The sequence below is a fragment of the Sorghum bicolor genome, chromosome 4, assembly GCF_000003195.3.
Source record: "Sorghum bicolor cultivar BTx623 chromosome 4, Sorghum_bicolor_NCBIv3, whole genome shotgun sequence".
Classification (NCBI taxonomy): domain Eukaryota; kingdom Viridiplantae; phylum Streptophyta; class Magnoliopsida; order Poales; family Poaceae; genus Sorghum; species Sorghum bicolor.
The window spans coordinates 43,807,392-43,834,351 of record NC_012873.2 but is presented as its reverse complement, the minus strand read 5'-3'; the positions used below and the strand labels follow the sequence as shown (position 1 = coordinate 43,834,351).

Here is a 26,960-nt window from a genome sequence, read left to right as displayed (position 1 = left end):
CTTTCCCTTCATGATCTCCTCGCGGGGAAATTGCGTCGCGGCGTGAAGACAGGGGCGCCGCGCATAGCTCTTTTTTCTTCCTTCGTGAGATCAAGGCAGCTGCCCTAGCTAGTGCGTGACTCCCTCCTTCGTGAGATCAAGGCAGCGTTAGACTCCCTCCTTCGTGAGATCAAGCAACGTCACTCCCTCTTTCGTGACATCAAGGCAGGGTGTGTGACTTCCTCGCACAGGTAAATCACGAGGGCTTGTGTTATCATGCATAACATGATCGTTGAAGATGAAGGATTCATTGTGGACCATAATGAGTCATTCGATTATGGAGGTGAGACTGTGGAACCTACACGTGGCCGGCTAGCTCGCACGCTTGATGAATATATTGAAGCACATCAGCAAATCAGAAACAAAGACACCCATGTGCAGTTGAAAGAAGATCTCATAGAACATCTTTGCAACCATCATCCAGATTTGTACTCATACAAAATATGAGCCTTTTATTTACTTTTGTATTAACTTTAGTATTACAAAAATTTTAGATATAATTTTCAGTTGTGTTCATCTAGCAATATTGTAGAAGTGGACAGCGTCACATCACTGAGATTTCGCCGGTCAGTGATCAGCACAACGTGTATGTCATCAAAAGCATAGTCATTTTGCCGGCGAGACATTGCACTGCACGAGTACCAACAATGATTTGGCGAAGGAATCCGCCACGCGGAGGAAAGTTTTAGCAAATGAAGGATTTTGCAAGTGTGAATAGCAAATTGTTGGAGAACGTTTTTTGCAACTTTTGCCAAATTTTTTAGTATACCAAGTGAAATAGCAAACTCTTGGAGATGCTCTAATATTTAGCTTGTCATATATAGCATGTCGTTCTCACTAGCTATCTTATATAAAGGCTATTGTGGAAGTCTATACAGTAAGTTTTTTTATTTACACAACGGCTAAATTTTGTAGTTTAGAATATAATTTTATCTAGTCTCTTGGAGATGCACTTAGCCGTTTGGTAAAATAGCTTCTTAAAATAGAAAGTTGTCAAATATCCTCCTCAACTCATAAATTTTCAAAGTTCAGAGAACTTCCTATCTCTCCTCTTTGGACCTATTTTCACGCTATTTCTCGTACAGTCTCCACTGCCGCCGCTCTATAGGTCAACGCTATCGCTCTATGCTTGCCTCCGCGCGTGTTATTGATCTTTGGTTCGAAAGCATAACATGTTGTCTTCACATGTGCATAGCCTGCTATCTTTATATATGCTCATCAATTGTATTATTAGCCGAAAGGCATGGAAGCAAGGCACACCTTGCTGGCCATACAGAGCTAATGCTCACTTTAGTGCGGTGCTGATAAAGGATGTAATTTTCTTTTTAATTTTTTATGAACAACATAATAAACCAAAAAATTATTAAATTTGGGTCTTACTATAACTTTTAGAAAATTAGTATAGAAGATTGTTGAATAAGAACAAAAAATAAAATTATTATTTTTTTGTTAACTTACTAAATTAATTAGTTTAATAAGTAAATTATACTACCTTGTTTGGTTCGCAAAAATTTTAAAGATTCTCCGTCACATCAAATCCTTAGTCGCATACATGGAGCATTAAATATAGACGAAAATAAAAATTAATTACACAGTTTGCCTGTAATTTATAAGATGAATCTTTTGAGCCTAATTACTCTTTAATTGAACAATATTTGTCAAATAAAAACGAAAGTGCTACGGTAGCCAAAAACTAAAATTTTTGCCAAACCAGGATGCTGTGACAGTCCCATCCGCTCCAGCCTGTCAAAACGCCACCACCAGTCCACTTCCAGGCTCCCAGCCGGCGGCCAGCCCCAGCCGCACCCGCACTCCCGCAGAACATGCCGCCCCCTCAGCCGCTGCTCGGCGGCGCCGCGCCCGCTCCGGCGCGAGCGGCCCCATCCTTCCTCCACCTCCTTCTCCACACGCGCCACCGCGTCCCCACCGCACGTGCCGCTGCCGCCTCCTCCGTGCCCGCCTCTCACTCCTCGCACGCGAACGACGCCCTTCTCCTCCGCCGTGCCGCCGACGTGGCCGACCGCTCCGCGGGACTCACCTCCCCGCACCCCAACTTCGGGTGCGTCATCGCGCGGCCCCAGCCCAATACCGACAGCACCGATTCCTGGGTGGTCGGCGAGGGGTTCCTCTACGCGCAGGGAACGCCCTGCGCTGAGCTCCTCGCCGCACAGGAGGCCGGTGAGCACGCGTGCGGCAGCACGGCATATCTCAACCTCGAGCCTGGGGACTGCTTTGGGGACAACACAGCCGTCGGATCCCTCGTCCAGGTGCTCTACGGAATTGCCTTTCCTATATACGCTCCCATATGTTCATCCGAGTTTGATATTTAGAAAATGCACTTCAGACTCCCTCAGTTTTCAGATGTCATGAAACCAATTGGGCTAGTATTGTAACACCTGGGCCAGGGTCCTATACATAGTGAGACTTTCGGGGGTTTGAACCATTATGTTAATCATTAATCATCAGGAGATGAATGGACAATCAACGATGTATGCTCTTGTCCCAGCACCTAATCAACAATCTGTCTTGTGGATTAGTCTCTGTCACCAAACATGGTTGTGAGGTTTTATTTGGTCCTTGTGCATTTGTCCATATGAACCCTGTTGCAATACACTTAGTCTAACACACTGGCATTAACTTGACGAGTTGTCCTCAATGTAAGTTTGCTAATAATTTTAGTAGGCAGGAATTACAAGAGTTGTGGTGGGTCTTAGACATCCCTTGAAGCACCTGAGAGGGAAGGCAATTCAAGCATTACGAAGCGAAGGCATTCAAGTTGATGTTGTGGGGGAGGATCTGCAGAGTAAACTGTTTGAGGTGACTCTTTGCTTATACTTTTTTTTAATGTTTGATTGCTATTAGTGTACATTATTGATACCATTTTGCATCTTTGCAACTGTGCATTTTTTTACTCATGCCTGTCACCTGACTTCCTCAACTCGAAGTTATGATCTTGTAAATTTGGCACTAGCGGGATGACATGAAAAAGTAAAGTCTGTAGGTTTACTATGGCACGAGAACAAAATTATGAAAACATCTATTAATTTTTTCAAAGTTTAGAAGTTGAAGTTCAATGAAGACACGATCATTGGAATTATTTGCTCTAGGTATTGAGTAGATTGGATGTGAGATATATCATTAATATAACAAGTAAAAAAACAACATGACCATTTTACATGCTGACAACTAAGAGTATAACTATTGGCAACTATCATAGGATTTTTTTTTTAAGAACACCAGGTTTTTCTTGTGTTGTTTGTGTGGTACTCTAATGAGTAGGTCCGAAGAATATATGCACTATTTGCCTATTTGCTTCCTACCCTCCCAAGCAGATGGATTCCCAAGCGACTGAAATCGGATGCCTGGGGATGCATGATGAGCCAGGAAATCTTGCCTGGGCTTGAAACAAGCACGCCATATGTCCTTGAATTTTACCAATTTGTTAACTTTTTAAGTTGTTGACTGTAGGAAGCTCTGAAGTCATGCCTCACTGTAAATGCTCCATTGCTTTACAGAGCTGCCTTTCATGTCCCTTTCTCCGTCCTGAAGTATGCTATGACTGCAGATGGTGAGATATATGTTATTCTGCTTGTTAATATTAGTTGGGGTAATTATTAATATGCACAAAGTGATTTATACCTTCAGAGAATTTTGACTTTCAATAATATGCAGGAAAAATAGCAGCAAGTAGTGGACATGCTTCTTGGATAAGTGGCAAAGCATCGAGAGGGCGTGTATTTGAATTGCGTGGCAGAAGCGATGCTGTTATTGTTGGTGGAAATACAGTGCGTTTTGATGGTGCGACAATATGATGCAATATTCTATTAACTGTAACTAATGGTGTTTGTTCAAAACTAATACCTTTTGGTTCTATTATAGATCCTCGATTAACTGCAAGGCATGTTAAGGGGCATGTTCCAGTGCGTATAGTGATGTCACAGTCTCTTAACCTTCCAGACGAAGCAAATTTATGGAATGTTAACGATGCCTATACAATTGTTGCAACTCAGAGAGGTGCTCGGCGAGATTTTCAAAAGAAGCTTGCTATGAAGGGTGTTGAAGTAGTAGAGTTTGACATGCTGAATCCAAGAAATGTTATGTCATATTGTTATGATCGTGGTTATCTTGCTGTATTATGGGAATGTGGTGGGACACTAGCTGCTTCTGCTATAGCTGCAAGTGTTATCCATAAGGTGAACCTTTTTTGCAAGATCGTCTATGACATCTTGTGTGTTCATTTGCTGCATTTAAGTTAGCTGTATCCTGGTTTTAATTGTATTTATAGTTCATAAGTAGAAACTTAGTGTTAGTGGAATGAACAGGAAACTAGACAAGCAATATATGTTTGGATGGATAGAATATATAGCTTCCTTTTCATTTACATCTCATGGTATCTATATATCACATGTGAATGTTAGAGGAGTCATGAACATCATCCAGTTCACTTTTATTATTTATTGGTTGTCTTACATTTTTTTGAGATCCCCCATGTCATCATGTGTTTGTTATGTAGTAGAATTCTGTATGAACTCATAACTTACAATCGCTATTAGAGATGTGTATAGTCTAACACATGTATATCATGTTACTTGTACTCCAAGTTATACTTGACTATATATATGAAAGCCACCCCCCCTAATTGGGTGTGAGGTGTTCCCTAATTCTCTTGCACTATTTGACAGGTCTATGCATTCTGGGCTCCCAAAATAATTGGGGGATTAAATGCACCAACGCCAGTTGGTGATCTAGGGATGAATCAAATGACTCAGGCAATAAATTTAATTGATGTCTCGTACGAGCAGGTGAACCATTTTTCAAGTTCAGATACACTCTATATGCATATCAATGAAACTAAAATATTGAAACATTGAGCTCCTGTTAATAGGCATTTCATTTTGCATATGTTCCTTTGTATCTATGTTTTGTATCAGTGTCCCATGTTTCCTTGATACAATTTAACAATCCTCATGTTCCTGTCCAGTTTTAGTAACCTCTTCTACAGTTCTACTGCTGGATATCTAAGTATATCATGCAATGCTGTGGGCATATTTATGTTTTTTGCCACTAGTTCATAACTGTTACATATTTTTTCTCCCTATAAATGTGGAGCTCTTTTTGACTGAAAACTGTGGGGTATAAATGTGCAGATTGACAGGGACATGCTCATGAGTGGATTCATCGAACCCATTCCTGATCTTTCGCCTGTTATACCATCCGTGGAAGAAATACCTTCCGTTGATCCAGAAGTATCTCCATATGAAGCAAATATTATTTCCTTTTACAAGACATGGGATATTTTTGGGGCTTTCTCAAACTTTTCTCCTCATCCAATTCACATGCCTGATGAAAATGGAGATTACTTCACATGGCCAACAGTGGAATACTATTACCAGGTTTGTCTTCTGTTCATGGCTGCTACATTTGTGAAATTCCACGTTGCTATGGATAGGGATTCTATCATAATGTGCCAACATGTGTTCCATTTTCTTTATAACCATGTAACATCATTATTCAGACTGTCTATAAGCTCATAACTCTTTTTCTTTCAGGCTCACAAGTTTGTTGGTGTTGACAATCCCCAAGCAAGAGACATTGTTCAAGAAATAAAGCTAGCAAAGAGTCCTGAAGAGGCTGCTAGAATAGGAAGGACCCGACAAAAAGGGTTCCCTGAACTGGTATGTCTGATTGTTGTATTATGGCTGTTCAATGGTGGTTTAGTACGGGTTTGGGCAGTTTCCTAAACCAAACCGTATGCTTATGGGTTAGATGGGTTGGTTTACTGGTGTATGCGTTTTGAAATCAGAGATAGAGGAGGCTGTCCCTGGCGCTAGCGAGGTGCTCCCCGTCCCTAGCACCAGCAAATCCCTGCGCAACCATGTTGATAGCTGGCCACTGATGACGACGACCCCGCGGCCACTCGCAGCATGTCCAAGAACCTGCCAACCACATGGAGATCCTTGCACTGCCCTACATCACGTTTGTCTCACCGCTGTCGCGTGGAGCCTTAGCAAGGGCTATGGCTTGGTCCCCGGACACCACACACAGGGTCATGAGGACCCACGATATCGCTTTTGCATCGCGGCCAGTCATGCCAATGCTGCAGTTGGAGCACGGACAAGGTCGGCGCCCTCGATCTCTTCAGTGCCCGCTGCGTCCGCTCCTTCTGCGCCGTGTGCAATGATGAGCTCGGCCGCTGGAGTGCCAGTCAACCTTGACTCTGCTGTTAGGGAGGTGGTTAGTGGCAGGCCCAGCGAGACAAGGGGTCGTCGGTTGTCGATGATGGATCTACTAGACGGTTTGACTGGTTCAAACCATGGTTTTGCTCAACCTGTACCCACAGACCCGTTTCAATGGGCTGGTTTCACGTGTTGCACGGGTTTACACCAAATGATGAACAGCCATAATTGTATTTCTATTTTAACTGATTGTAGTGGGAAGTGATGAAGGGACCTTGCTTACTGCCTACTGGTACCAGTGATGAAGGGACCTTGCTTACTGGTACCTAACAAAATATGTCATCACCCTTCTGTCATGTACGGGCGGACCTACACCAGGAGACATCGCGCCCGTGACATCAGGCGCGCGGCTGAGCGCGCCTAGCTCACCGCAGACTCGGCCTAGGAGCCGACCGATCCACCGAGCGGATAGATTAGGCAAGGGTATTAGTATCCCTAAGTTTGAGGAGAGATTAGTTTCTATTTTTATTCTCAGCAAGGACTATTTATTCCCATCTAACTGGTACTTTGAGGGCAAGCAAAGTATTATCAATCTAATCTATCTTCTTCCTCCCAACTCCCAAGCTTAGGCTAGTGAGGGGTAAAACCTCGCCCTAGAAGACGGACCGCGACTATGACCTACGTAGTCGAGGGCCGGCCACCCTAGGGCTTGACGCCCTTGACAACTTGGTATCATGATCCCGGCGATCCTCATCTTCCCGCACCAGCCCTTCCCCACCACTAGCCGCCGAACCGCCCACTCCACCCCACGCTGCCACTCCAGCAACCGTCACCAGCGTCCTCCCGCGCCAGCAACATGGGCGATGATCTAAAAGCTACTATGGCGTCCCTTGTGGAGACAATCAAGGGCCTGTAGGCCACTGTCGATGCCAACACACAGGCGATCATGGCCCTCTCCAACGATCACTCGTCGTCTTCGGGTTCCTAGCACGCCGACGGCGCCCCCCCCTCGTCGACCGGCCCCCAAAGTTCCAAAAGATGGAATTCCCAAGGTACGATGGCAAGTCCGATCTGCTGGTCTGGATGGCTTCGTACAATCTGGAGGAAGACGCTCAGATGTGGTACATTCAAGTCCAAACGGACGAGGGTACCCCGTCATGGCACCGTTTCAAGGAGCTCATTAACCTCTGCTACCGGCCGCCCCTGCGTTCCGCACCCTCTTCGAGCTCGCTGACTGTCGCCGCACCACCACCATCGCCGATTATTAGGACTGGTTCCAGGCCCTGCTTCCTCGGGCCGATCCCCTCGACGAGGCGCAGCGCGTCCAACTTTTCATGGGCGGCCTGTTGCCCCCACTCAGCCTCGACGTGTAGGTGCACAACTTGGCGGCCGCGATGAGCTTGGCCCGTCAGCTGGAGCTGCGGGAGCAGTACACAGTGGCACCGACTGCCGCGGGCCGCATGGGCGCCTGACCTCTGCTTCCGGCCGCTGCTCCACGCCCGCTCCTTCCAGCACCACTGACCAACAAAGGGGCTACCGCTGTGCCGGCCGCCATCGAGGGTCGTCCGCCAATCAAGCGGCTCACGTCGGCAGAACAAGAGGAGCGTCGTCGTCTCGGCCTCTGTTACAATTGCGACAAGAAGTTCACCATAGAGGATGATGACATGACGACCAAGGACGCCAAGGATGCAAGCTTGGAGGAGTCGCCCGTCTTCTCCCTCCAAGCCATCGCCGGTGTTCGCCTCAGTGACACTATGCAGGTGCACGTCCAGCTGGGCACCACTTGCCTCGTCACGCTTCTCGACTCCGGATCCACACACAACTTCATCTCGGAGGACGCGGCACAACTCACCAGCCTGCCTCTTCAGCTCCTACCACGCCTCACCACGACCGTTGCCAATGGTGAGCGCGTCTCATGCGTGGGCGTCGCGCGCAACGCGACGTTCTCTATCCACGACACGCCGTTCCACACTGACCTCTACATCATGCCCCTCGCTGGCTTCAACATGGTCCTAGGAACCCAGTGGCTGGCAACGCTGGGACCCATTGTCTGGGATTTCAGCACCTGCACCGTCACCTTCCAGCTCTAGGGCCGCGAGTTGTGCTGGTGTGGGCTGCTTGGGCCGACGGCGGCTAGTGCCCACATGACCACGACCATGATGTCGCTGCTGGACGAGCTGCTCGAGGGCTTCTCTGACCTCTTCGCCGAGCCTAGTGGTCTACCTCCTCGGAGCAGTGACCATCACATCATCCTCTAGCCAGGTTCTCAGCCGGTGGCTGTGTGCCTCTATTGCTACCCGGCCACGCACAAGGACGAGCTGGAGCGGCAGTGCACCGCCATGCTGCAACAAGGGCTCATCTGGCGGAGCTCCTCGGCATTCTCCTCACCGGTCCTCGTCAAGAAGGCGGATGGCTCATGGCATTTCTGCGTTGATTATCGCGCTCTGAACGCCATCACAGTCAAAGACGCCTTCCCGATTCCGGTGGTTGATGAGCTGCTCGATGAACTGCACGGTGCCAAGTACTTCACCAAGCTCGACCTCCTCTCCGGCTATCACCAAGTCTGGATGGCGCTCGAGGACATCGCCAAGACCGTCTTTCGCACACATGAAGGGTTGTACAAGTTCCTTGTGATGCCGTTTGGGCTATTCAATGCCCCCGACCACATTCCAGGCGCTGATGAACGATGTCCTGCGCGCTTTCCTCCGCCGGTTCGTACTTGTATTTTTTGATGACATTCTGATCTACAGTTCGTCTTGGGCGGATCATCTGCGCCACCTTCGTGTCGTCTTCTCCATCCTACGCCACCACCACCTCTTCGTCAAGCTGTCCAAATGCACATTTGGTGTCACCTCTATCGTCTACCACGACCACATCATCTCCAACGTCGGCGTCGCCATGGATCCTATAAAGGTGCAGGCCGTCCACAACTGGCCATAGCCCCGCTCGGCGCATGCAGGGCGTGGGTTCCTAGGCCTTGCGGGCTACTACCGCAAGTTCGTCTACAACTACGGTGCGATAGCGGCGCCTCTCACCGTGCTCCTCAAGGAGGGCTTCATCTGGTCCGAAGAGGCCGCGACGGCGTTCACGGCCTTCAAGGCTATGGTGACATCAGCGCCGGTCTAGCACTGCCTGACTTCGCCTAGCCGTTCGTCGTCGAGTGCAACGCGTCAACCCATGGCTTTGGGGCGGTGCTCATCCAGGACAAACACCCCATCGCCTACTTCAGCCGCCTGGTGGCTCCCTGTCACCGCTCCCTCGCCGCCTACGAATGGGAGCTCATCGGTCTCGTCCACGCAATCCGCCATTGGAGCCCGTACCTCTGGGGCCGCCGCTTCACGGTGCAGACTGATCACTACAGTCTGATGTTCCTGTTGGACCAGCGGCTTGCAACGATCCCACAACATCACTGGGTCGAGAAGCTCCTCGGGTTTGACTTTGCCATGGAGTACAAGCCAGGTGCACAGAACACAGTCGCCGACGCGTTGTCTCGCCGCGACACCGAGGATAGCACGGGCGCCGTTTCGGCATTGTCAGCGGTGCAAGTCGGAGCATCTCCACCCCGCAGGCCGCCTCCTGCCGTTGCCCGTACCGACGGTGATGTGGACTGACATCGGGCTGGACTTCGTCGAGGCGTTGCCATAAGTTCAGGGCAAATCTGTCATCCTGATCGTGGTGGATTGCTTCAGCAAATATTGTCATTTTATGCCACTAGCTCATCCATCCATACTCTGCAGAGTCTGTCGCTCAGGCCTTTTTCTCCGACATTGTATGCTTCCATGGGATGCCGCAGTCCATGGTGTCCGATCTGGACCCCATCTTCACTTCTACATTTTGGTGTGGGCTAATGGGGCTCATGGGGGGCCAAACTGCACATGACGACTGCACATGATGACGGCCTCGGATGGTCAGACTGAAGCGACCAACCGCGTCATCACCATGTATCTACGCTGCTTCACCAGTGATCGTCCACGCCAATGGCTCCGATGGCTCCCTTGGGTGGAGTTCATCTAAAACACGGCGTACCAGACCTCCGCGACACGCTGTTCCGCATCGTCTACGGCCGTGATCCCCCCACCATCCGCTCACACGAGCCTGGGGAGGCCCGGGTTGCTGCGGTGGCAAAGACTATGGCGGAGCGCGAAGAGTTCCTCCAAGATGTCTGGTTCCGACTGGAACAGGCCCAGGCGGTCCAGAAGCCGCACTACGACAAGCTGCACCGCGCAGTGACTTACGCCATGGGCGACCGGGTACTGCTACGCCTCCGTCACCGTCCCATTGCCTCCCTCCCCGACACTGTGATCGGGAAGTTGAAACCGCGCTTCTTCGAGCCCTATCAGGTCATGGAGGTCATCAATGCCGTCGTCGTCCGTGTTGCACTTCTGCCCCGAGCTCGGCTCCACGACGTCTTCCATGTTAGGCTCTTGAAGAAATGGGAGGGTGCTCCTCCAGCTGCTCCTCCGCCCCTGCTGATCCTCCACAATGGCGCTACGGTCCTAGGGCCAGACAACGTCGTCCGCACTCGCCTGTCGCGCGGCGTGTGTCAGGTTCTAGTTCGCTGAAAGGGCAAACCGGCTTCGGTAGCAACCTAGGAAGACTGGGACACCTTCGGCGAGCGTTTCCCAGGTTCCAGCTCGAGGACAAGCTGGTCCAGGAGGAGGGGAGAGATGTCATGTACGGGTGGACCTACACCAGGAGACGTAGCGCTCGTGACATCAGGCGCGCGGCTGAGCGCGCCCAGCTCGCCGTAGACATGGCCCAGGAGCCGGCCGGTCCACCGAGCGGATAGATTAGGCATGGGATATTAGTATCCCAAAGTTTGATGAGAGATTAGTTTCTATTTTTATTCCCAGCAAGGACTATTTATTCCCATGTAACTGGTACTTTGAAGGCAAGCAAAGTATTATCAATCTAATCTATCTTCTTCCTCCCAACTCCCAAGCCTAGGCTGCTGAGGGGTAAAACCTCGCCCTAGAAGACGGACCGCTACTACGACCTACGTAGTCGAGGGCCGGCCACCCTAGGGCTTGACGCCCTTGACACCTTCTGATGAAAGATATCTAGAAGAGGAACCTATGTATCTAGTATCATTTTCGGCACTTCCACTTTTCATTTAGTATTTGTAAGAATTTTCAAGAGTCCTGTAGCATAAATACATGCTTGAAAGCTACAATGTGTTGGGTACCATAATAAGGGATACCCAAACCAGAGCAATAAAAAACGCAAAGAAACACACTAACCACAATCATCAGGGCCTCGGACGCGAGTTCCGACTCGCCCGACCCCTCAGGGCATCGGACGCAAGTTCCGACTCGCCCGACCCCTCAGGGCCTCGGACGCAAGTTCCGACTCGCCCGACCCCGCCCAGGCTCGGGCGCCGGACCCCACTCCGCCTGGGCAGCAAGACTTCCACCGCACGGCGCCCGTACCCACGACATGATAGACGCGACGGCTTCCATACCGCGGCAGGGCAAGGCGATAACTATTCCAACCACCCTGGTCACTGTGCCCTTACCTCTTTCACTGTGACGTACTGCCTCACAGTAGGAAGGGAATGGGGGAGGTTAATCAGCACCACTATTTGAGGTCACTTCCCACTATTGACAGCATGTGCAGCAGTGCCGGCGACCCGACCCCCGCGACTCCTACAGGGCTCGGTAACACTCTACAGGAACAGCCATACTGCCGACCATCCCCCAAGGACGAGATGGACCAGCTTCAACAGGGTCGGGACTGTGGTTTCACCATTCCACCCAGGGAAATCAACTCATGTAAATCTTTGTCTCCCCTTGAGGCTATAAAAGGGGAGCCAGGACTAATAGCTAGGGGCAGAAAGTTCAAAAACACACACGCACACAACACTCTCTCAGAGCAGCAGCCCGCACTCTTTCCACCACCAAGCCGAGACCTGGGACTTAGCCCTCTCTCGTAACCAGCTTGTACCCCCTACTACAAGCACCTTTGGGTGCAAGGTTATACAGAATCTACAGCCACACTGGACGTAGGGCATTCTTGGCCCGAACCAGTATAAACTCTCTGTGTCTCACTTGCATCACCATCCAAATTTGGGCAGTCACGCAGACTTATACTCGTTAGTGCCTAGATCACGAGTCTAGACGCCGACAGTTGGCGCGCCAGGTAGGGGCCTTCTGCGTGACATTCACCTGTCCCTACTAGGAAGGTTTGGATGGCAGACGGGTTTCACCCACTCCGCCGCGGCACCATCATGATGTTCGGAAGTTTGGAGTTCATGTCCCTCGGATCGGCTATGACATGGTCCTCCTCCCGCCACGTGGTGATACCGAGCCCAGTTCCGAACCGATCCCGCCACAGTCGTTGCGTGGGAACCGTTCGGGACACCATGCGGGGGGCGCCCGGCGGGGGCGTCAGAGATCTAGGATCTCCGACCCCACCACTGAGGCCAGGGTCCGTCCGGTCCTCCCCCCGCATATTCCTCACCAGGTCGCCCGCTCCTCCGGCGCGACAAGCGCTAGAGGAAGGGCTCGCGGGGCATCAAGCTCCGCTCCCAGGACCAACAGAGGATCATCGCGACCGCCCGTCCCATCCCGTTCGAAGGGGAAGGCACGGCCCGCGCCCGTCCCCCGCAAGGGGGACAAAGGGGCCTCAACGTCCCGTCTTCCTCCACCTACGGATGAAGGAGTGGCAGCGGCACCTCCTGAGTTACCTTTTGGGCTCAGGAATGCCGCCGCCACCTACGCCTCTTCCGTGAGCACTTCATTAAGTGCGTACGCGGAACTTCCAGGACACCACTTGAGGTCTACACTGGACCTCGTCTCCACACCGCCCGTCTCATCATACCCAGAGGACCTCACCTCGGGCGACGACGAGTGGGCTGGCGCTGATTTCTCCGGGTGTGGCGACCCGGAGACCTTCATGCGTTTCTTGGAGGCCAGCAACTATTGTCTCGGCTACTCCGACTCCGACGACGGAAGCTACGACCCGTCACGAGAGTGCTTCAACTTAGAAGTCGGAGGCACGCCGCATGGCGCCCAGGGGGACGCAGGGCCCTCTAGGCAAGAGGACGCAACTCCACCTCCCAATCCAACTCCCGGAACCAATCCCGGAGCCCGTGGGGTAGTATCTGCCCCCGCTGGGGGACACCGTCCTGACCTCGCACAGCTCGATGAGCTGGAGGCCAGGCTCGAAGAAGAGCGCACACGCCTCTGCCAACTCCGCGAGGCCCTGGTCCGAGAGCCGTCAGGCCGAGGAGACGGGGGTGAAGCCAGACGTCGCGCCCGTGACGTCAACCGTCGCATTGTCGCGGACCAAGGGGAAAACGCCCCGGTCTTCAGCACGGCCAGCCAGAATGTCATGGCCGCCGCCCTCCTCCTCAGAGCCATGCCCGAGCCGTCGACTCCTGAAGGAAGGAGAGTGCGCCAGGGACTACGAGGTCTCCTGGAGCAGGCTGTGGTACAAAACGCTGTGGTACAAAACGCGGAAAGTTCTGCGTCACAATCCCACGGCTCGAGACGCCGGGAAGACCGACCCCCTCCTAACAAGGCACCAACGATACAGGGTCTGCCACCCCCTAACCCACAAGGGGGCAACAGGGCCCCGTCAGTACACGAGCGCGTCGGAGCTGACGCGGACGTACGGGCCACCCTCGAGGCCAGGCGACGTGACAGGGACGAGGCCGAGTCCCGACGTTACCGACCGCGCCGAGGCGGGAGGTACGACCCCGATCACGACCGAAGCACGTCACTAGAGCCTCCGGGTCCCCGCGTCTTCAGCGAGGCCATACGCAGGGACAAGTTCCCTGCGCGATTCCGACAGCCCGCCAACCTCGTCAAGTACTCAGGAGAAACTAACCCTGAGCTCTGGCTGGCGGATTACCGCCTGGCATGCCAGCTAGGCGGAGCGGATGACGACCTGCTCATCATCCGCAACCTCCCACTGCATCTAGCCGACACGGCCAGGGCGTGGCTCGAGCACCTTCCTGAGCGCATGATCCACGACTGGGCCGACCTGGTTAGGATCTTCGTTGGGAACTTCCAGGGCACGTACGTGCGCCCTGGGAACTCCTGGGATCTCAGGAGTTGCCGGCAGAAGCCTGATGAGTCCCTCCGAGATTTCATCAGGCGATTCTCCAAGCAGTGCACCGAGCTCCCCAACATCACGGACTCCGACGGCATCGGAGCCTTCATTTCTGGCACCACTTGCAAAGAGCTCGTACACGAGCTCGGACGCAAGACCCTCACGAGCACTAGCCAGCTGCTCGACATCGCCACCAACTTTGCCTCAGGCGAAGAAGCAGTTGGCGCCATTTTCTCCGGCAGCGCAGCCAAGGGGAAACAGAAGGCTGAGGCCACCGAGGCCTCGGGCTCACGCGACCCAAAGAAGAAGAAGAAGGGTCGCAAGGGGAAGCAAGGACAGTCGGATGACAACCTGGTCGCCGCGGCAGAGCGCAAGAACCCCAAGCGGGCTCCTGCTGGCCCCGGTCTCTTCGACGAAATGTTGAAGAAGCCGTGCCCCTATCACAGGGGGCCAACCAAACACACCCTTGAGGAGTGCACCGTCCTCCGTCGGTACTACACCGACATCATCACCAAAGAGAGTGCCGAAGAGCCTCCCAAGGACGACGACCTCCGGGGGGAGGATTTCCCCAAGGTCAAGAACTGCCTTCTGATCTTTGGGGGACGAGCGGCTCGCCTCACTGCGAGTCAGAGGAAGCGCGAACTCCGAGAAGTCTGCGCAGTCAGCACGGCCGCGCCTTCGTACCTCAAATGGTCCGAGAGCGCGATCACGTTCGACAGACAGGATCACCCGGATCGGATCCCCAATCCCGGGAGCTATCCTCTGATCGTCGACCCCATCATCGCCGAGACCCGACTCACTAAGGTGCTGATGGATGGAGGCAGCGGCCTCAACATCCTCTATGCCGAGACTCTGGCCCTCATGGGGATCAGCAAGTCCCGGCTGAGAAACGACACCGCGCCATTCCACGGAGTGGTGCCGGGGCATCGTGCCCACCCCCTCGGACAGATCGATTTGCTCGTCTGCTTCGGGACCCCCGACAACTTCAGACGGGAGGTCCTCACTTTCGACGTGGTTGGGTTCCCAGGGACCTACCACGCCATCCTGGGACGACCATGCTACGCCAAGTTCATGGCCGTCCCTAACTACACCTACCTCAAGCTCAAGATGCCAGGGCCAAAGGGCATCATCACCGTCAGCACGACCAGCCAGCACGCCTACCAGTGCGACGTCGAGTGCGTCGAGCAGGCCGAGGCTCTGGCAGAGTCTCTGGCCATCCTTACCGGCCTCGGCGACTGCGACCAGGACATCCCCGACCCCAAACGTCACGCCGGGAACTTCGAACCGGCGGAGGAAACTAAGCTAGTCTTTCTCGACCCCGGAACCTCTGAGGGCAAGGCGTTGAGGATCAGCTCCAGCCTCGACCCCAAATAGGAAGTGGTGCTCGTCGACTTTCTCCGCGCAAACGCCGACATATTTGCGGGGAGTCCCTCGGACATGCCTGGAATACCGAGGGAAGTCGCCGAGCACTCCTTGGACATCCGAGCCGGCTCCAAGCCCGTGAAGCAACGCCTGCGCCGATTCGACGAGGAGAAGCGTCGGGCCATCGGGGAGGAGATCCACAAACTGCTGGCGGTCGGATTCATCAAGGAGGTATTCCATCCTGAGTGGTTAGCCAACCCCGTGCTAGTTAAAAAGAAAAATGGGAAGTGGAGGATGTGTGTAGATTATACTAGTTTAAATAAAGCATGTCCAAAGAATCCCTTTCCATTGCCTCGTATTGATCAGATAGTCGACTCCACCGCGGGATGTGAAATTTTGTCTTTTCTTGATGCTTACTCCGGCTACCATCAAATCAAGATGGAGGAGTCCGACAAGCTCGCGACTTCATTCATCACCCCTTTCGGAATGTATTGCTACGTAACCATGCCTTTTGGCCTCAAGAACGCGGGGGCTACATATCAACGGTGTATGCTCCAGGTTTTTGGGAACCTTATAGGCAAAACGGTAGAGGCTTACGTAGACGACATTGTCGTCAAGTCCAGGGAAGCAAGCGGCCTGGTTGCCGACCTGGAAGAAACATTCCGATGCCTTAGGGCGAAAGGGATCAGACTCAACCCCGAAAAGTGCGTTTTCGGGGTCCCCCGAGGCATGCTCCTTGGGTTTATTGTGTCTGAGCGGGGGATCGAGGCCAACCCAGAAAATGTCTCGGCCATCGCGAATATGGGCCCCATTCGTAACCTAAAGGGAGTACAGAGGGTAATGGGATGTCTAGCCTCCCTAAGCCATTTCATTTCTCGCCTCGGGGAAAAAGGGCTGCCTCTGTATAGGTTACTTAGGAAATCTGAGCACTTTTCCTGGACCCCCGAGGCCCAGGAAGCCCTTGACAAGCTCAAGGCTCTGCTCACCAACCCTCCCATCCTTGTACCCCCCGCCGAGGGGGAACCACTATTTCTCTACGCCGCAGCCACTGATCAGGTGGCCAGCGCAGCTATCGTGGTCGAGAGGAAGGAAGAAGGGCACGCCCTGCCAGTCCAAAGGTCGGTATACTTCATCAGTGAGGTACTCTCCGACACAAAGACCCGATACCCACAGATCCAAAAATTACTCTACGCTGTAGTGTTGGCCCGGCGTAAGCTCCGACATTACTTTGAATCTCACCCAGTCTCAGTGGTCTCATCTTTCTCTTTGGGAGAAGTGATTCAGAACCGAGAGGCCAACGGGAGGATTGCCAAATGGGCCATAGAGCTCATGGGCGATGGGGTCACCTATGAGCCTCGCAAGGCCATAAAGTCCCAGGTTCTGGCAGACTTTGTGGCAGAGTGGACTGGGACTCAGCTCCCGCCACCTCAAATCCAGCACGAGTGCTGGACCATGTACTTTGACGGGTCTTTGATGAAAACTGGGGCCGGCGCGGGCCTTGTCTTCATCTCACCCCTCGGGGTAAGGATGCGATACGCAATCCGGTCCATTTCCCTGCTTCGAACAATGCAGCAGAGTACGAGGCCCTTGTTAACGGTCTCCACATCGCGATCGAGCTTGGGATCAAACGGCTCGACATCCGAGGCGATTCTAGACTCATCATCGATCAAGTCATGAAAGAGTCTAGCTGCCATGACCCCAAGATGGACGCGTACTGCAAAGCGGTTCGACGCCTGGAAGAAAAGTTCGACGGCCTCGAACTTAACCACGTGTTAAGGAAGTATAATGAGGCCGCCGACGCGCTCGCCAAGATGGCATCCGTGCGGGCCACGGTCCCCCCGGACGTTTTCGTCAGCGATCTGTACAAGCCTTCCGTCGACTACAAGGACGACGGGGGGTCGGACGAACCCCCAAGCGAACAGAGTTCCGACCCTAAAGACACTGCCGCTCAAGAACAGGAGGCCATGGACATCGAGCCAGAGCCACTTGCACATGACGAGTCGCCCGACTGGCGCTACCCTTTGCTTCAATGCCTGGTCGACGGCACTTTGCCTCTGGACCAGGCCGAAGCAAGGCGCGTGGCTCGTCGTGCCAAGACCTTTATCCTCCTTGATGGGGAAATGTACAATCGAAGCCCCTCGGGCGTCCTCATGCGGTGCATCCCACGTCAAGAGGGGGTCAAGCTCCTACAGGACATTCACTCGGGGGCTTGTGGCCATCACGCCGCACCTCGGACGTTGGTAGGAAATGCCTTCCGACAAGGTTTCTACTGGCCCACCGCCGTAGCCGACGCCACAGAGATCGTCAGGGCCTGTAAGGGATGCCAGTTTTATGCTCGGCAGATACATCTGCCCGCTCAGGTCCTGCAAACGATCCCCATCACCTGGCCTTTCGCTGTCTGGGGCCTCGACCTGGTCGGGCCTCTGCAGAAAGCGCCCGGGGGCTTCACACACTTGCTTGTCGCAATCGACAAGTTCTCCAAGTGGATCGAAGTCCGACCCATTACAAGGATCAAGGCTGAGCAAGCAGTGGTGTTCTTCACAGACATCATCCATCGATTTGGAGTACCGAACTCCATAATCACCGACAATGGCACACAGTTCACCGGGCGAAAGTTCTTGCAATTCTGCGACAGACACCACATACGTGTGGACTGGGCGGCAGTGGCTCACCCCAAGACCAACGGTCAAGTGGAACGTGCCAATGGCATGATCCTCCAGGGTTTGAAGCCCAGGATTTTCAACCGTCTGAACAAGTTTGGAAAAAGGTGGCTCAAAGAGCTACCAGCCGTCGTCTGGAGTCTGAGAACCTCCTGAAGCCGAGCCACAGGCTTCACCCCGTTCTTCATGGTCTACGGGTCGGAAGCTGTCCTCCCCACTGATCTGGAGTACGGGTCCCCGAGGGTACAAGCCTACGACGAAAATAGCGGCAAAACGTTCCAAGAAGACGCGCTGGACCAGCTGGATGAAGCCAGGGATGTAGCCCTCCTACACTCTGCCAAATACCAGCAGGCTCTCCGCCGATACCACGCACGACGAATCCGAGGCCGAGCCTTTCAAGTCGGCGACTTGGTGCTAAGGCTCAGACAGAGCAACAAGGGCGTCACAAGCTCACACCCCCCTGGGAAGGACCTTTCGTCATCGCCGAGGTTCTCCGACCCGGCACCTACAAGCTCGCCAATGAAGCTGGGGAGGTCTTCAAAAACGCATGGAACATAGAACAGCTACGTCGCTTTTACCCTTAGAACTTTGTAAAAATTTCTTTGTTCATTCACTACCTTCAAGGAATAAATCAAAGTTTAAGTTATCAGAGAGCCTCGGTCCTGCCAAGCAGAGTCCGGGCCTCCCTCGGGGGCTACATGGGGGGAACCCCCTATGTCGACTCCGAATCTTTTTCTTCTTTCGCGCAAGTTAGAAGAACCCCGACCCAAGGTCTTCCTCCTCCCTCCTAAAAAGACTTAAGAAACCGAAAATCCGTCCCCTAAATCTTAAGGCATGAGCCCGAGAAAGGATCTGCACTCACGAGCAAAGACCGCCTCTACTCACCTTAGATTCGGGGAACGAATTCGGACTTCTAAAAACTACCAAGGGAAAAAGGAAAAGCACTTAGGCTCGGGTACCCTGGCTAGCGCAAAACTCTAAGTAGCTCACCCGACCTCGCGCTGCCGAGGTCGGATCGGCATAAAGAGAAAGAAAATAAGACACTTAGGGAAAAAGCTCAAAAAGAGCATTCATACAAATATCTACATTAACATTGTATATACATATTACGAGGCCCACCGGCCTCAACACCCACAAAAAGAAAAGTAAACTAAGAATCCTACTGCCCTGTCTGCCCAGGTCCTTGAGCCCCGAGGGGGGAAGCTCCGCCTCATCGTCGAAAAAGGCGGCCAAGGCGTCTCCAGGGACAGTCGCGGCATCGTCAAGCCTCTGCACCTCCTCCTGGGCATCTGTTTCGTCATCAGGGAGAACGTAGCCCTCACAAACCGCCGGCAAGTCAATGCCGGCATAGTGAGAGCTCACCACCGCCAGGGCCTTCTTCACCCCGGTGTGGAGTGCCTCCCTCATCTTCTCCCCGGCCCGGGAGTAAAGGGCTTCGATCCGACTGCGCAGCGACGACCCCGACACCGATACCCCGAGCCCCTCACACGCCGAGGTGACCACGGCTTCAAGAGCCGAGCGGTCCGAAGCCTCGGCGTCGAGGGACTTTTGCAGGGCCTCGGCAGTAGAGGCCGTCTCGACCACCTTCCTCTCCAATTCTGGTTGAAAAACAGAGTAAGAAGCAAAAAGTCAAGAAAGGCAAACTCAAAAAGTATAAAGGAGTCCAGGGTAAAGGGCGCAAGTCTTACCCTCGGCACGCTTCTCGTGCTGCGCCGAGCTCTGATGCCAGCGGGCCACCTGGCTCAGAGTCCCGGCTAGGTCGGTCTGAGCTTGGTTCAAGGCAAGGTCTTTTTCGGCGAGCAAAGCTTCAAGCCGAGCAACCTCACCCTTGTACCCCTCAGCCGCCGCCTTTTGCACCTCAGATTCCTGGGCAAGGACTCCAATCCTCTCCTCCAGGGGGGCGACCTTGTCCCGGGCCTCCCGAGCCTCGGTGGCCAATGCCGAGCACTTCTGCCGAAGTTCGGCAGAAATCTCGCACTCCTTCGCGAGCTCTCCCTCTGCCGCCTCTCTGGCGGCCCTCTCGTTCTCAAAGGACGCCCTGGCATCCCTTTCCCGACGGAGAAATACTGACTTCTCCAGGGAGGTGGCCTTGAGCGCCTACAAGATCAGAGGTCACACAGGGAGTTAATATCGCAAAGCAAGGACAAAACTACTTCACAACACGGGTGAAAATCTTACCTGAGCCAGATTGAACATGTCACGGCCCACGAGATTGAACATGCATCGCCGAGGTTGGGCCAGATTACGGGGCTCTTGCCCCATCCGGCATCTTCCTCCCTTCCCGCCGCGGGGGCCTCGGGCGCCGCGCTGGACACCACGATGGCTCGGCCTCCCTCGGTATGCGCAGGTCGGACCGCGCCCCCCAGATCAGCATCTCCCGAAGGAGGCGCGGCCCTGGGGGCAAGGGCCGTCCCCTCCGGTCCTAGGGGCTTCGGCGCCCCCGTGTCTTGCCCCTGGTGGCGCCCTGCCTCCTCGTAGCCTGGAGGCGGCGGCGACGCGGGCCTAGCCGACCCGGGAGTCGACTGAGCCCCCCTCTTCACAGCCTTCAGGGGGGCCAGCGCCACCGAAGGCGCTTTTTGCTTACGGCTGGGGGAACAACATCAAGTCAGAAGAAAGAGAAAAACAAAAAATCGGCAGAAGGATCAGGAATCCTATCTTTACCTCGCCCGGGGAGCAGATTTCTTATGGGAGCCCGGGGCTCCTTGGGGTCTCCCGCGGCGCCAGGGGCCGACGGTCTGACACCCGCCTCGCCTGCCGACGGCGCAGGGGGCACCATGATGGCCTCGGCCTGCGACACCTCCACGGGGGCACCAACTCCCGTCCCGGACGCTGGGGTAGGCTCGGCCGGACCCTCCGGCGCTACCGATTGAGGGGCCTCCTCGGGCTCGGCCTCCGACGCCTTCTCCCCCTCTTGGAGGCCCACGGGGGCTGAATCTTCACGAGGGGCGCTGTCCTCGTCGTCCACAACGATGTTGGGGACGGGCTGCCCGCCCCCCGGCGCCCGGGTCCCCTCGGGGGTCTCCGACCCACCTTGGGCCTTTGACCCCTTCGGGGCCTCGATCCCCCCGGCAGGAGGGACTGCGTCGTCCTCCTCCATCAGCTCGTCGAGCCAGTCGACGTCGCCGCCCCCGCCCTCTATCTCCGAGACTGAAGTCTCAGGAGACGGAGGCGGGGCGACCCCCGCCTTCTCGGCTTCACGACGGTTCTTGGAGGCGATCTCCCGCCTCTCCGCCCTTCGTGCCGCCTTGGCTTTCTTGCCTTCCTTGACCTTCTTTTGCTCCTCGTTCCGGGCCCGATTCTTGGCCCGGATCTCTTTGTCCTCTGGGACAGGGGGTGGGGAGTCCTTGACGGCCCCGATCCCCTGAGCAGACGGATCAACAGGGAATCAGGCGAAAGAAAGAACGAGGGCAAGAAATCGAAATAAAGGACACCTTCTTACCAGGGAAATGTAGCCCTTTTCAGGGCGCATCGGAACCACCCGGGAATTCTTCATCTCCGGGGTCGTTGTCTTCTCGACCCGGGCGGTGATGTCCGAGGCCGATATCGGCTCGGCTAACATCTTCGTCCCTGCCCAAGGGACGTCCCGGGTCATCTCGAACATGGGCACCCGGCGCTGCGCCAGCGGAAGCAGGCTCCTCTTACGGAACGCTATCGCCACCGTGGCCGCAGTGACTCGTGCCTCTCGCAGCTTCTGAAGCCCCGCAAGAAGCGGGGCGAGCCTCTTCTGCTCCTCGGCCGGAGCACCCCACACCCACTTCTGGGGAGCCTCTGTCACCATCTTCCCGGTATACCTCGGCAGAAGACCACCATCATTCCGGAGGTAGAACCACGCGCTCTGCCACCCCCGGTTTGACGACGGCATCGTGCTCCAGATGTATAATCCGGACCGTTGCTGGCGAAGCTGCAGCGTACAGCCACCGGCTCGCAGGGGGATCTTCTCCTTCCCCACGTAACGGGCCGACATGTCCGCCTTGAAGAGGTGAAGCCAGAGGTTCCAGTTGACAGGAACCCCCAGGAACCCCTCGCAGACCGTGGCGAAGACGGCGGCCTGCATCACCGAATTGGGATTCAGGTTGTGCAGCTCCACCTCGTAGTAGTGGAGGATCGCCCGGATCAGACGACCGGCTGGGACCCCGAACCCCCGGTCTAAGAACGACAGGAAGCAAACCACATAGCCCGGCGGCGGGTTTGGCTCCCAGTCGTTCGCCGAAGGAACGATCCATTCCGGGAAACCGACGTCCTTGAGAGGGCGGAGAATCCCGGCCCTCACGCGCGCCTCCAGTGCGGACTTGGTTACATTGCTGGGCGGCCACGCCTTGACGCCGGCCATGGCTCCGGGAGGAAGAGGAGAGTCTGCGCGGTGGAGGTGGAAGAGATGGCAGCAGAAGAAGGGACAGGAGGCAAAGGTTTTGTGGCGCAGGAGCTAGAGGAAAGAAACCAAACCCCCAGCGGCCGCTTTTATAGAAGGGGGCGAGCCACGACCACGCCCCTACGAGGAAGGCCAAGCGGGAGAGAGAGCAACCGTCGCCCACTTAGGTGAAAAACTCAAAGCGCCAACTCCCTCCGATTCCCGCGCCCGCCGCACGCGCGCATTAATTTCGCAGACGAAACGTCCCATCAAGCCGGGGCGAGACGGCACAGCCGTTTCGAGTCCCCGCGCGCCGCGCCTCAAAAGAAGCGCCCTGAAAAGTTATGTCAGGGCGGTTCCTTACAGGGGACGCGGCGCCCGACCCACCGCGGACCAAGCGTCGCAGGAAGGTCTCCGTCAGGCGCAGTTTTCCGTCTCGCCCGACCCCATCAAGACCCTGAGCTGAAGTTGCAAGGCGGTCTCCCGCCGGGCGCAGATTCCGTCTCGCCCGACCCCCAACACTACAAAACAAGTCTGAAAAAAGCCTTTCGAGGCCCAAAATCCCCAGGCCATGGCCACCTACGTTCCAGAGGTTGCGAGACTAACCTGCGACACAGGTTCGAACAGTCGCCTCAGGATGACTGAGCGAGGGATGACTGGAGATGAGCACAATAGAGGCCAAGGTTCGAGCCCAACAGGGAGTCGGCGCGCCTTTACAAGTCATATCCGAGACCCATGCGGGTATCACGTGAGTGGGATCCCACCGAGGGAGGCATCGAGCCCTCGGAACCTAACGAACGGTTCCGACATCCACCGTGACTGCCCTCGGGTACTTTTTGAGATGTGCCCATAAGGCCTCTAGCCGACCCCTATCGAATGGGACTCGGACAATCCACTCGGATCTACCCGCCTGCAGCTCCCGGGAAGCGTCGTCACTCGCCCATCGAGGGTAGTACGCGTCGTCACTCGCCCATCGAGGGTAGTACGGCACGACCCACCCCTCCTCCGAGCGAAAGGAAGAATGAGGGACGTAATTACAAGACGAGAAAGAACCTGATCGACCCTTACGGGGAAAGGGCTCGGGGACTTCCTCGCACCGTGGGAACAGGCACTACGTGTAAAGAACACGCAACCTATCCCTTAAAACACTCCAGACTATAGCTGTCAAGGGGTAAAAGCCTTTGAAGGAATAAACACCATTCCTCCAAAAGGCTCGCGGGCTACACCCGGCGGGTGCGCTCGCGCGCACCCCCCGGAGAAAAGTAAAAAGCTCCTAGTCAACTACAGTCCCTGAGGAAAGAACCTCTAAAGAGGTGACTTCACCCCTTCAGAGGCTCGGGGGCTACTTGGGTACCATAATAAGGGATACCCAAACCAGAGCAATAAAAAACGCAAAGAAACACACTAACCACAATCATCAGGGCCTCGGACGCGAGTTCCGACTCGCCCGACCCCTCAGGGCATCGGACGCAAGTTCCGACTCGCCCGACCCCTCAGGGCCTCGGACGCAAGTTCCGACTCGCCCGACCCCGCCCAGGCTCGGGCGCCGGACCCCACTCCGCCTGGGCAGCAAGACTTCCACCGCACGGCGCCCGTACCCACAATATGATAGACGCGACGACTTCCATACCGCGGCAGGGCAAGGCGATAACTATTCCAACCACCCTGGTCACTGTGCCCTTACCTCTTTCACTGTGACGTACTGCCTCACAGTAGGAAGGGAATGAGGGAGGTTAATCAGCACCACTATTTGAGGTCACTTCCCACTATTGACAGCATGTGCAGCAGTGCCGGCGACCCGACCCCCGCGACTCCTACAGGGCTCGGTAACACTCTACAGGAACAGCCATACTGCCGACCATCCCCCAAGGACGAGATGGACCAGCTTCAATAGGGTCGGGACTGTGGTTTCACCATTCCACCCAGGGAAATCAACTCATGTAAATCTTTGTCTCCCCTTGAGGCTATAAAAGGGGAGCCAGGACTCATAGCTAGGGGCAGGAAGTTCAAAAACACACACGCACACAACACTCTCTCTCAGAGCAGCAGCCCGCACTCTTTCCACCACCAAGCCGAGACCTGGGACTTACCCTCTCTCGCAACCAGCTTGTACCCTCTACTACAAGCACCTTTGGGTGCAAGGTTATACAGAATCTACAGCCACACTGGACGTAGGGCATTCTTGGCCCGAACCAGTATAAACTCTCTGTGTCTCACTTGCATCACCATCCAAATTTGGGCAGTCACGCAGACTTATACTCGTTAGTGCCTAGATCACGAGTCTAGACGCCGACACAATGCATCCAAAAGTCCATTATAGTTCGACAAGTCCATTATAGTTCCACCGAAATTTACTTATAATAATATTAATGACTGTAGCATCCTTTCTGTTTTCATCCACCTCTCTGGTTAACTCAGACACAGCAACAACTGAACTGCAACCACTTGGTAGCATAAGTGCAAAATCATTAGCCTGGGACTTCCCTTTTACATACTTTGCACTGTTCAAAGTTGATGGTACTATGGATTGCCTGTTGCCAAACATCTCGGTTCTTTCTATTTACAGGGATTAGTTGTAGGGTCTTCAACTATGGCAAGAACTACCTCTTTAAAATGATATGACCCATTAGTTATTGGTATAATAGTACACTGTATCAATAACAACTATATCTACTCCATATGCATACCTTATTCTTGTTCTCACTTGGTTTTTGAATTGCTTTTGTTTTTCAGGTAAGAACAGATTGGGAGACTACAAAAATAGATGTGATGTATAGAGCTATCAAATGCAAGTTTTCAACTTATCCCCATCTGACTAATATGTTGCTGTCAACTGCTGGCTCTATTCTCGTCGAGGCATCGCCTCACGATTTATTTTGGGGTGGTGGGCGGGAGGGAGAAGGCCTGAATTACTTGGGTAGATTGTTGATGCAGTTAAGATCAGAGATTCTGGGGACGGTTCCAGCAAGCGCTGGAGTAGGGGCGGCAGATTGATTCGCAGGCGAGCAAATCTTATTTAGCAGAAGTGTTGATTGCAAGATCAGACATTAAGGTCTGGCTGGGCGCTGGTTGCTAGTTTGCTACAGTGGATGCTGCTAGTGAAAGGGAGCACAAATGAGATTTGTTAATTATCTATATGCCTGAAGAACATACCATGGGCCCTGCTCTGTTGTCAAACAATTTCATCAGGCCATCGGGCTATAGGAAACACAAAGGAGAAACACCAACAGCCATGCATAGAGTGTGGTAGATAAATGTTGATAAGTTGATAAGGACTAATAGATTGGGCCAGCAGTAGATGAAATGTTTGTTGGGTAATACTTGTTTAAAGTACTCCCTCCGTTCTAAATTACGAGGCTTGGCTTTGCTAGATACATAGTTTTACTATGGATTTAGATATATATTTATGTCTAGATACATAATAAAATCAATGTATCGAAAAAACCAAAACGTCTTATAATTTAGAATAGAGGGAAGCAAAAGGAGGGTGGATTATTTTATAAGAGAGTTGAATAAATGAGCATTCATTGTTAGTTGTTTCTTTCCTTCCCATTGTATCATTTTATCCTTTTGCCAAGACCGTTGTGCCTCATCGCGTCATTGATTTCCCTTCATGTGCATCCGTTACCGTTATTCATCTTAGTAAACTGTTTATCATAGCTCAATCCCATTACTGCAGCAGAGCTCTGTGGATCGTCCAAGAATTTGTTTTTGTCCACGCAAAATTGTATTCTAGTCCCCTAAAGCATTTAATGATGAAAACTATTTCACTTTAAGTGCGAAACGGAAGATGCGGTATGGTATATGTATGGTAACCAAGTGCTGACGAGAACACATTCCTCTAAGTTGAATCATAATGATGTCAACGAGCGAGATCCAAAGATAGCATTGAAAAATTTCAATTCATTATAAGTTTGTAGGAAATAAAAATCCATGGCCTCTAATTGCAGCATATTGTTTTCTTCTCCATTTCTCACACAATTGTCACAAAATGAGCATGTGAAAGAATTCGAAAGCTACACTTGGGTCTTTGGCCACATTGAGAACTTCAGTGTAGGTGTAGCATGCCGTAGGAGGAAGACGAGTTTTAATTAATTCAGTTTTAACTAGTTTGACTATGTTGATGCTTGCCTTTGTTGAAGTCCCTAGGACGTCCTCCACAAGATAGATTATTACAGATGAAGGTTCTTTTGGCAATGTGATGAACACAAGAAAAAACAAAGACTCTCTAAGTAGAGTGTGCTTTGCAGACCAAAAGATTTTGTGGGTCTAGGTATTCAAAATCTGAAAATCTAAAGGGAGGATTGGACGAAAATCATT

At 53.4% G+C, this 26,960-nt stretch overlaps 1 protein-coding gene across 2 annotated transcripts; it reads left to right on the top strand.

Moving 5' to 3' along the window:
- Positions 1,797-26,185, top strand: LOC8056667 (riboflavin biosynthesis protein PYRR, chloroplastic). Of its 2 annotated transcripts, none has more exons than XM_021459296.1 (9): positions 1,797-2,306; positions 2,722-2,856; positions 3,508-3,607; positions 3,712-3,837; positions 3,919-4,232; positions 4,722-4,841; positions 5,187-5,432; positions 5,589-5,714; positions 5,843-6,003. In XM_021459296.1, the coding sequence occupies exons 1-9, from the start codon at positions 1,863-1,865 to the stop codon at positions 5,846-5,848; spliced, it is 1,617 nt and encodes a 538-aa protein (XP_021314971.1). In that variant the 5' UTR covers positions 1,797-1,862; the 3' UTR covers positions 5,849-6,003. The 2 variants fall into 2 exon arrangements, with proteins under 2 accessions (XP_021314971.1, XP_021314969.1); XM_021459294.1 differs by lacking the exon at positions 5,843-6,003 and adding an exon at positions 25,374-26,185 and having other exon boundaries at positions 1,798-2,306.

Excerpts from the sequence above, each read along its gene's own strand:
- LOC8056667 (XM_021459294.1), top strand. The coding sequence starts at position 1,863 with ATGCCGCCCCCTCAGCCGCTGCTCGGCGGCGCCGCGCCCGCTCCGGCG. Across the intron at positions 2,307-2,721 it reads CCGTCGGATCCCTCGTCCAG|GCAGGAATTACAAGAGTTGT; the intron begins GTGCTCTACGGA and ends TAATTTTAGTAG. Across the intron at positions 3,838-3,918 it reads AAATACAGTGCGTTTTGATG|ATCCTCGATTAACTGCAAGG; the intron begins GTGCGACAATAT and ends GTTCTATTATAG.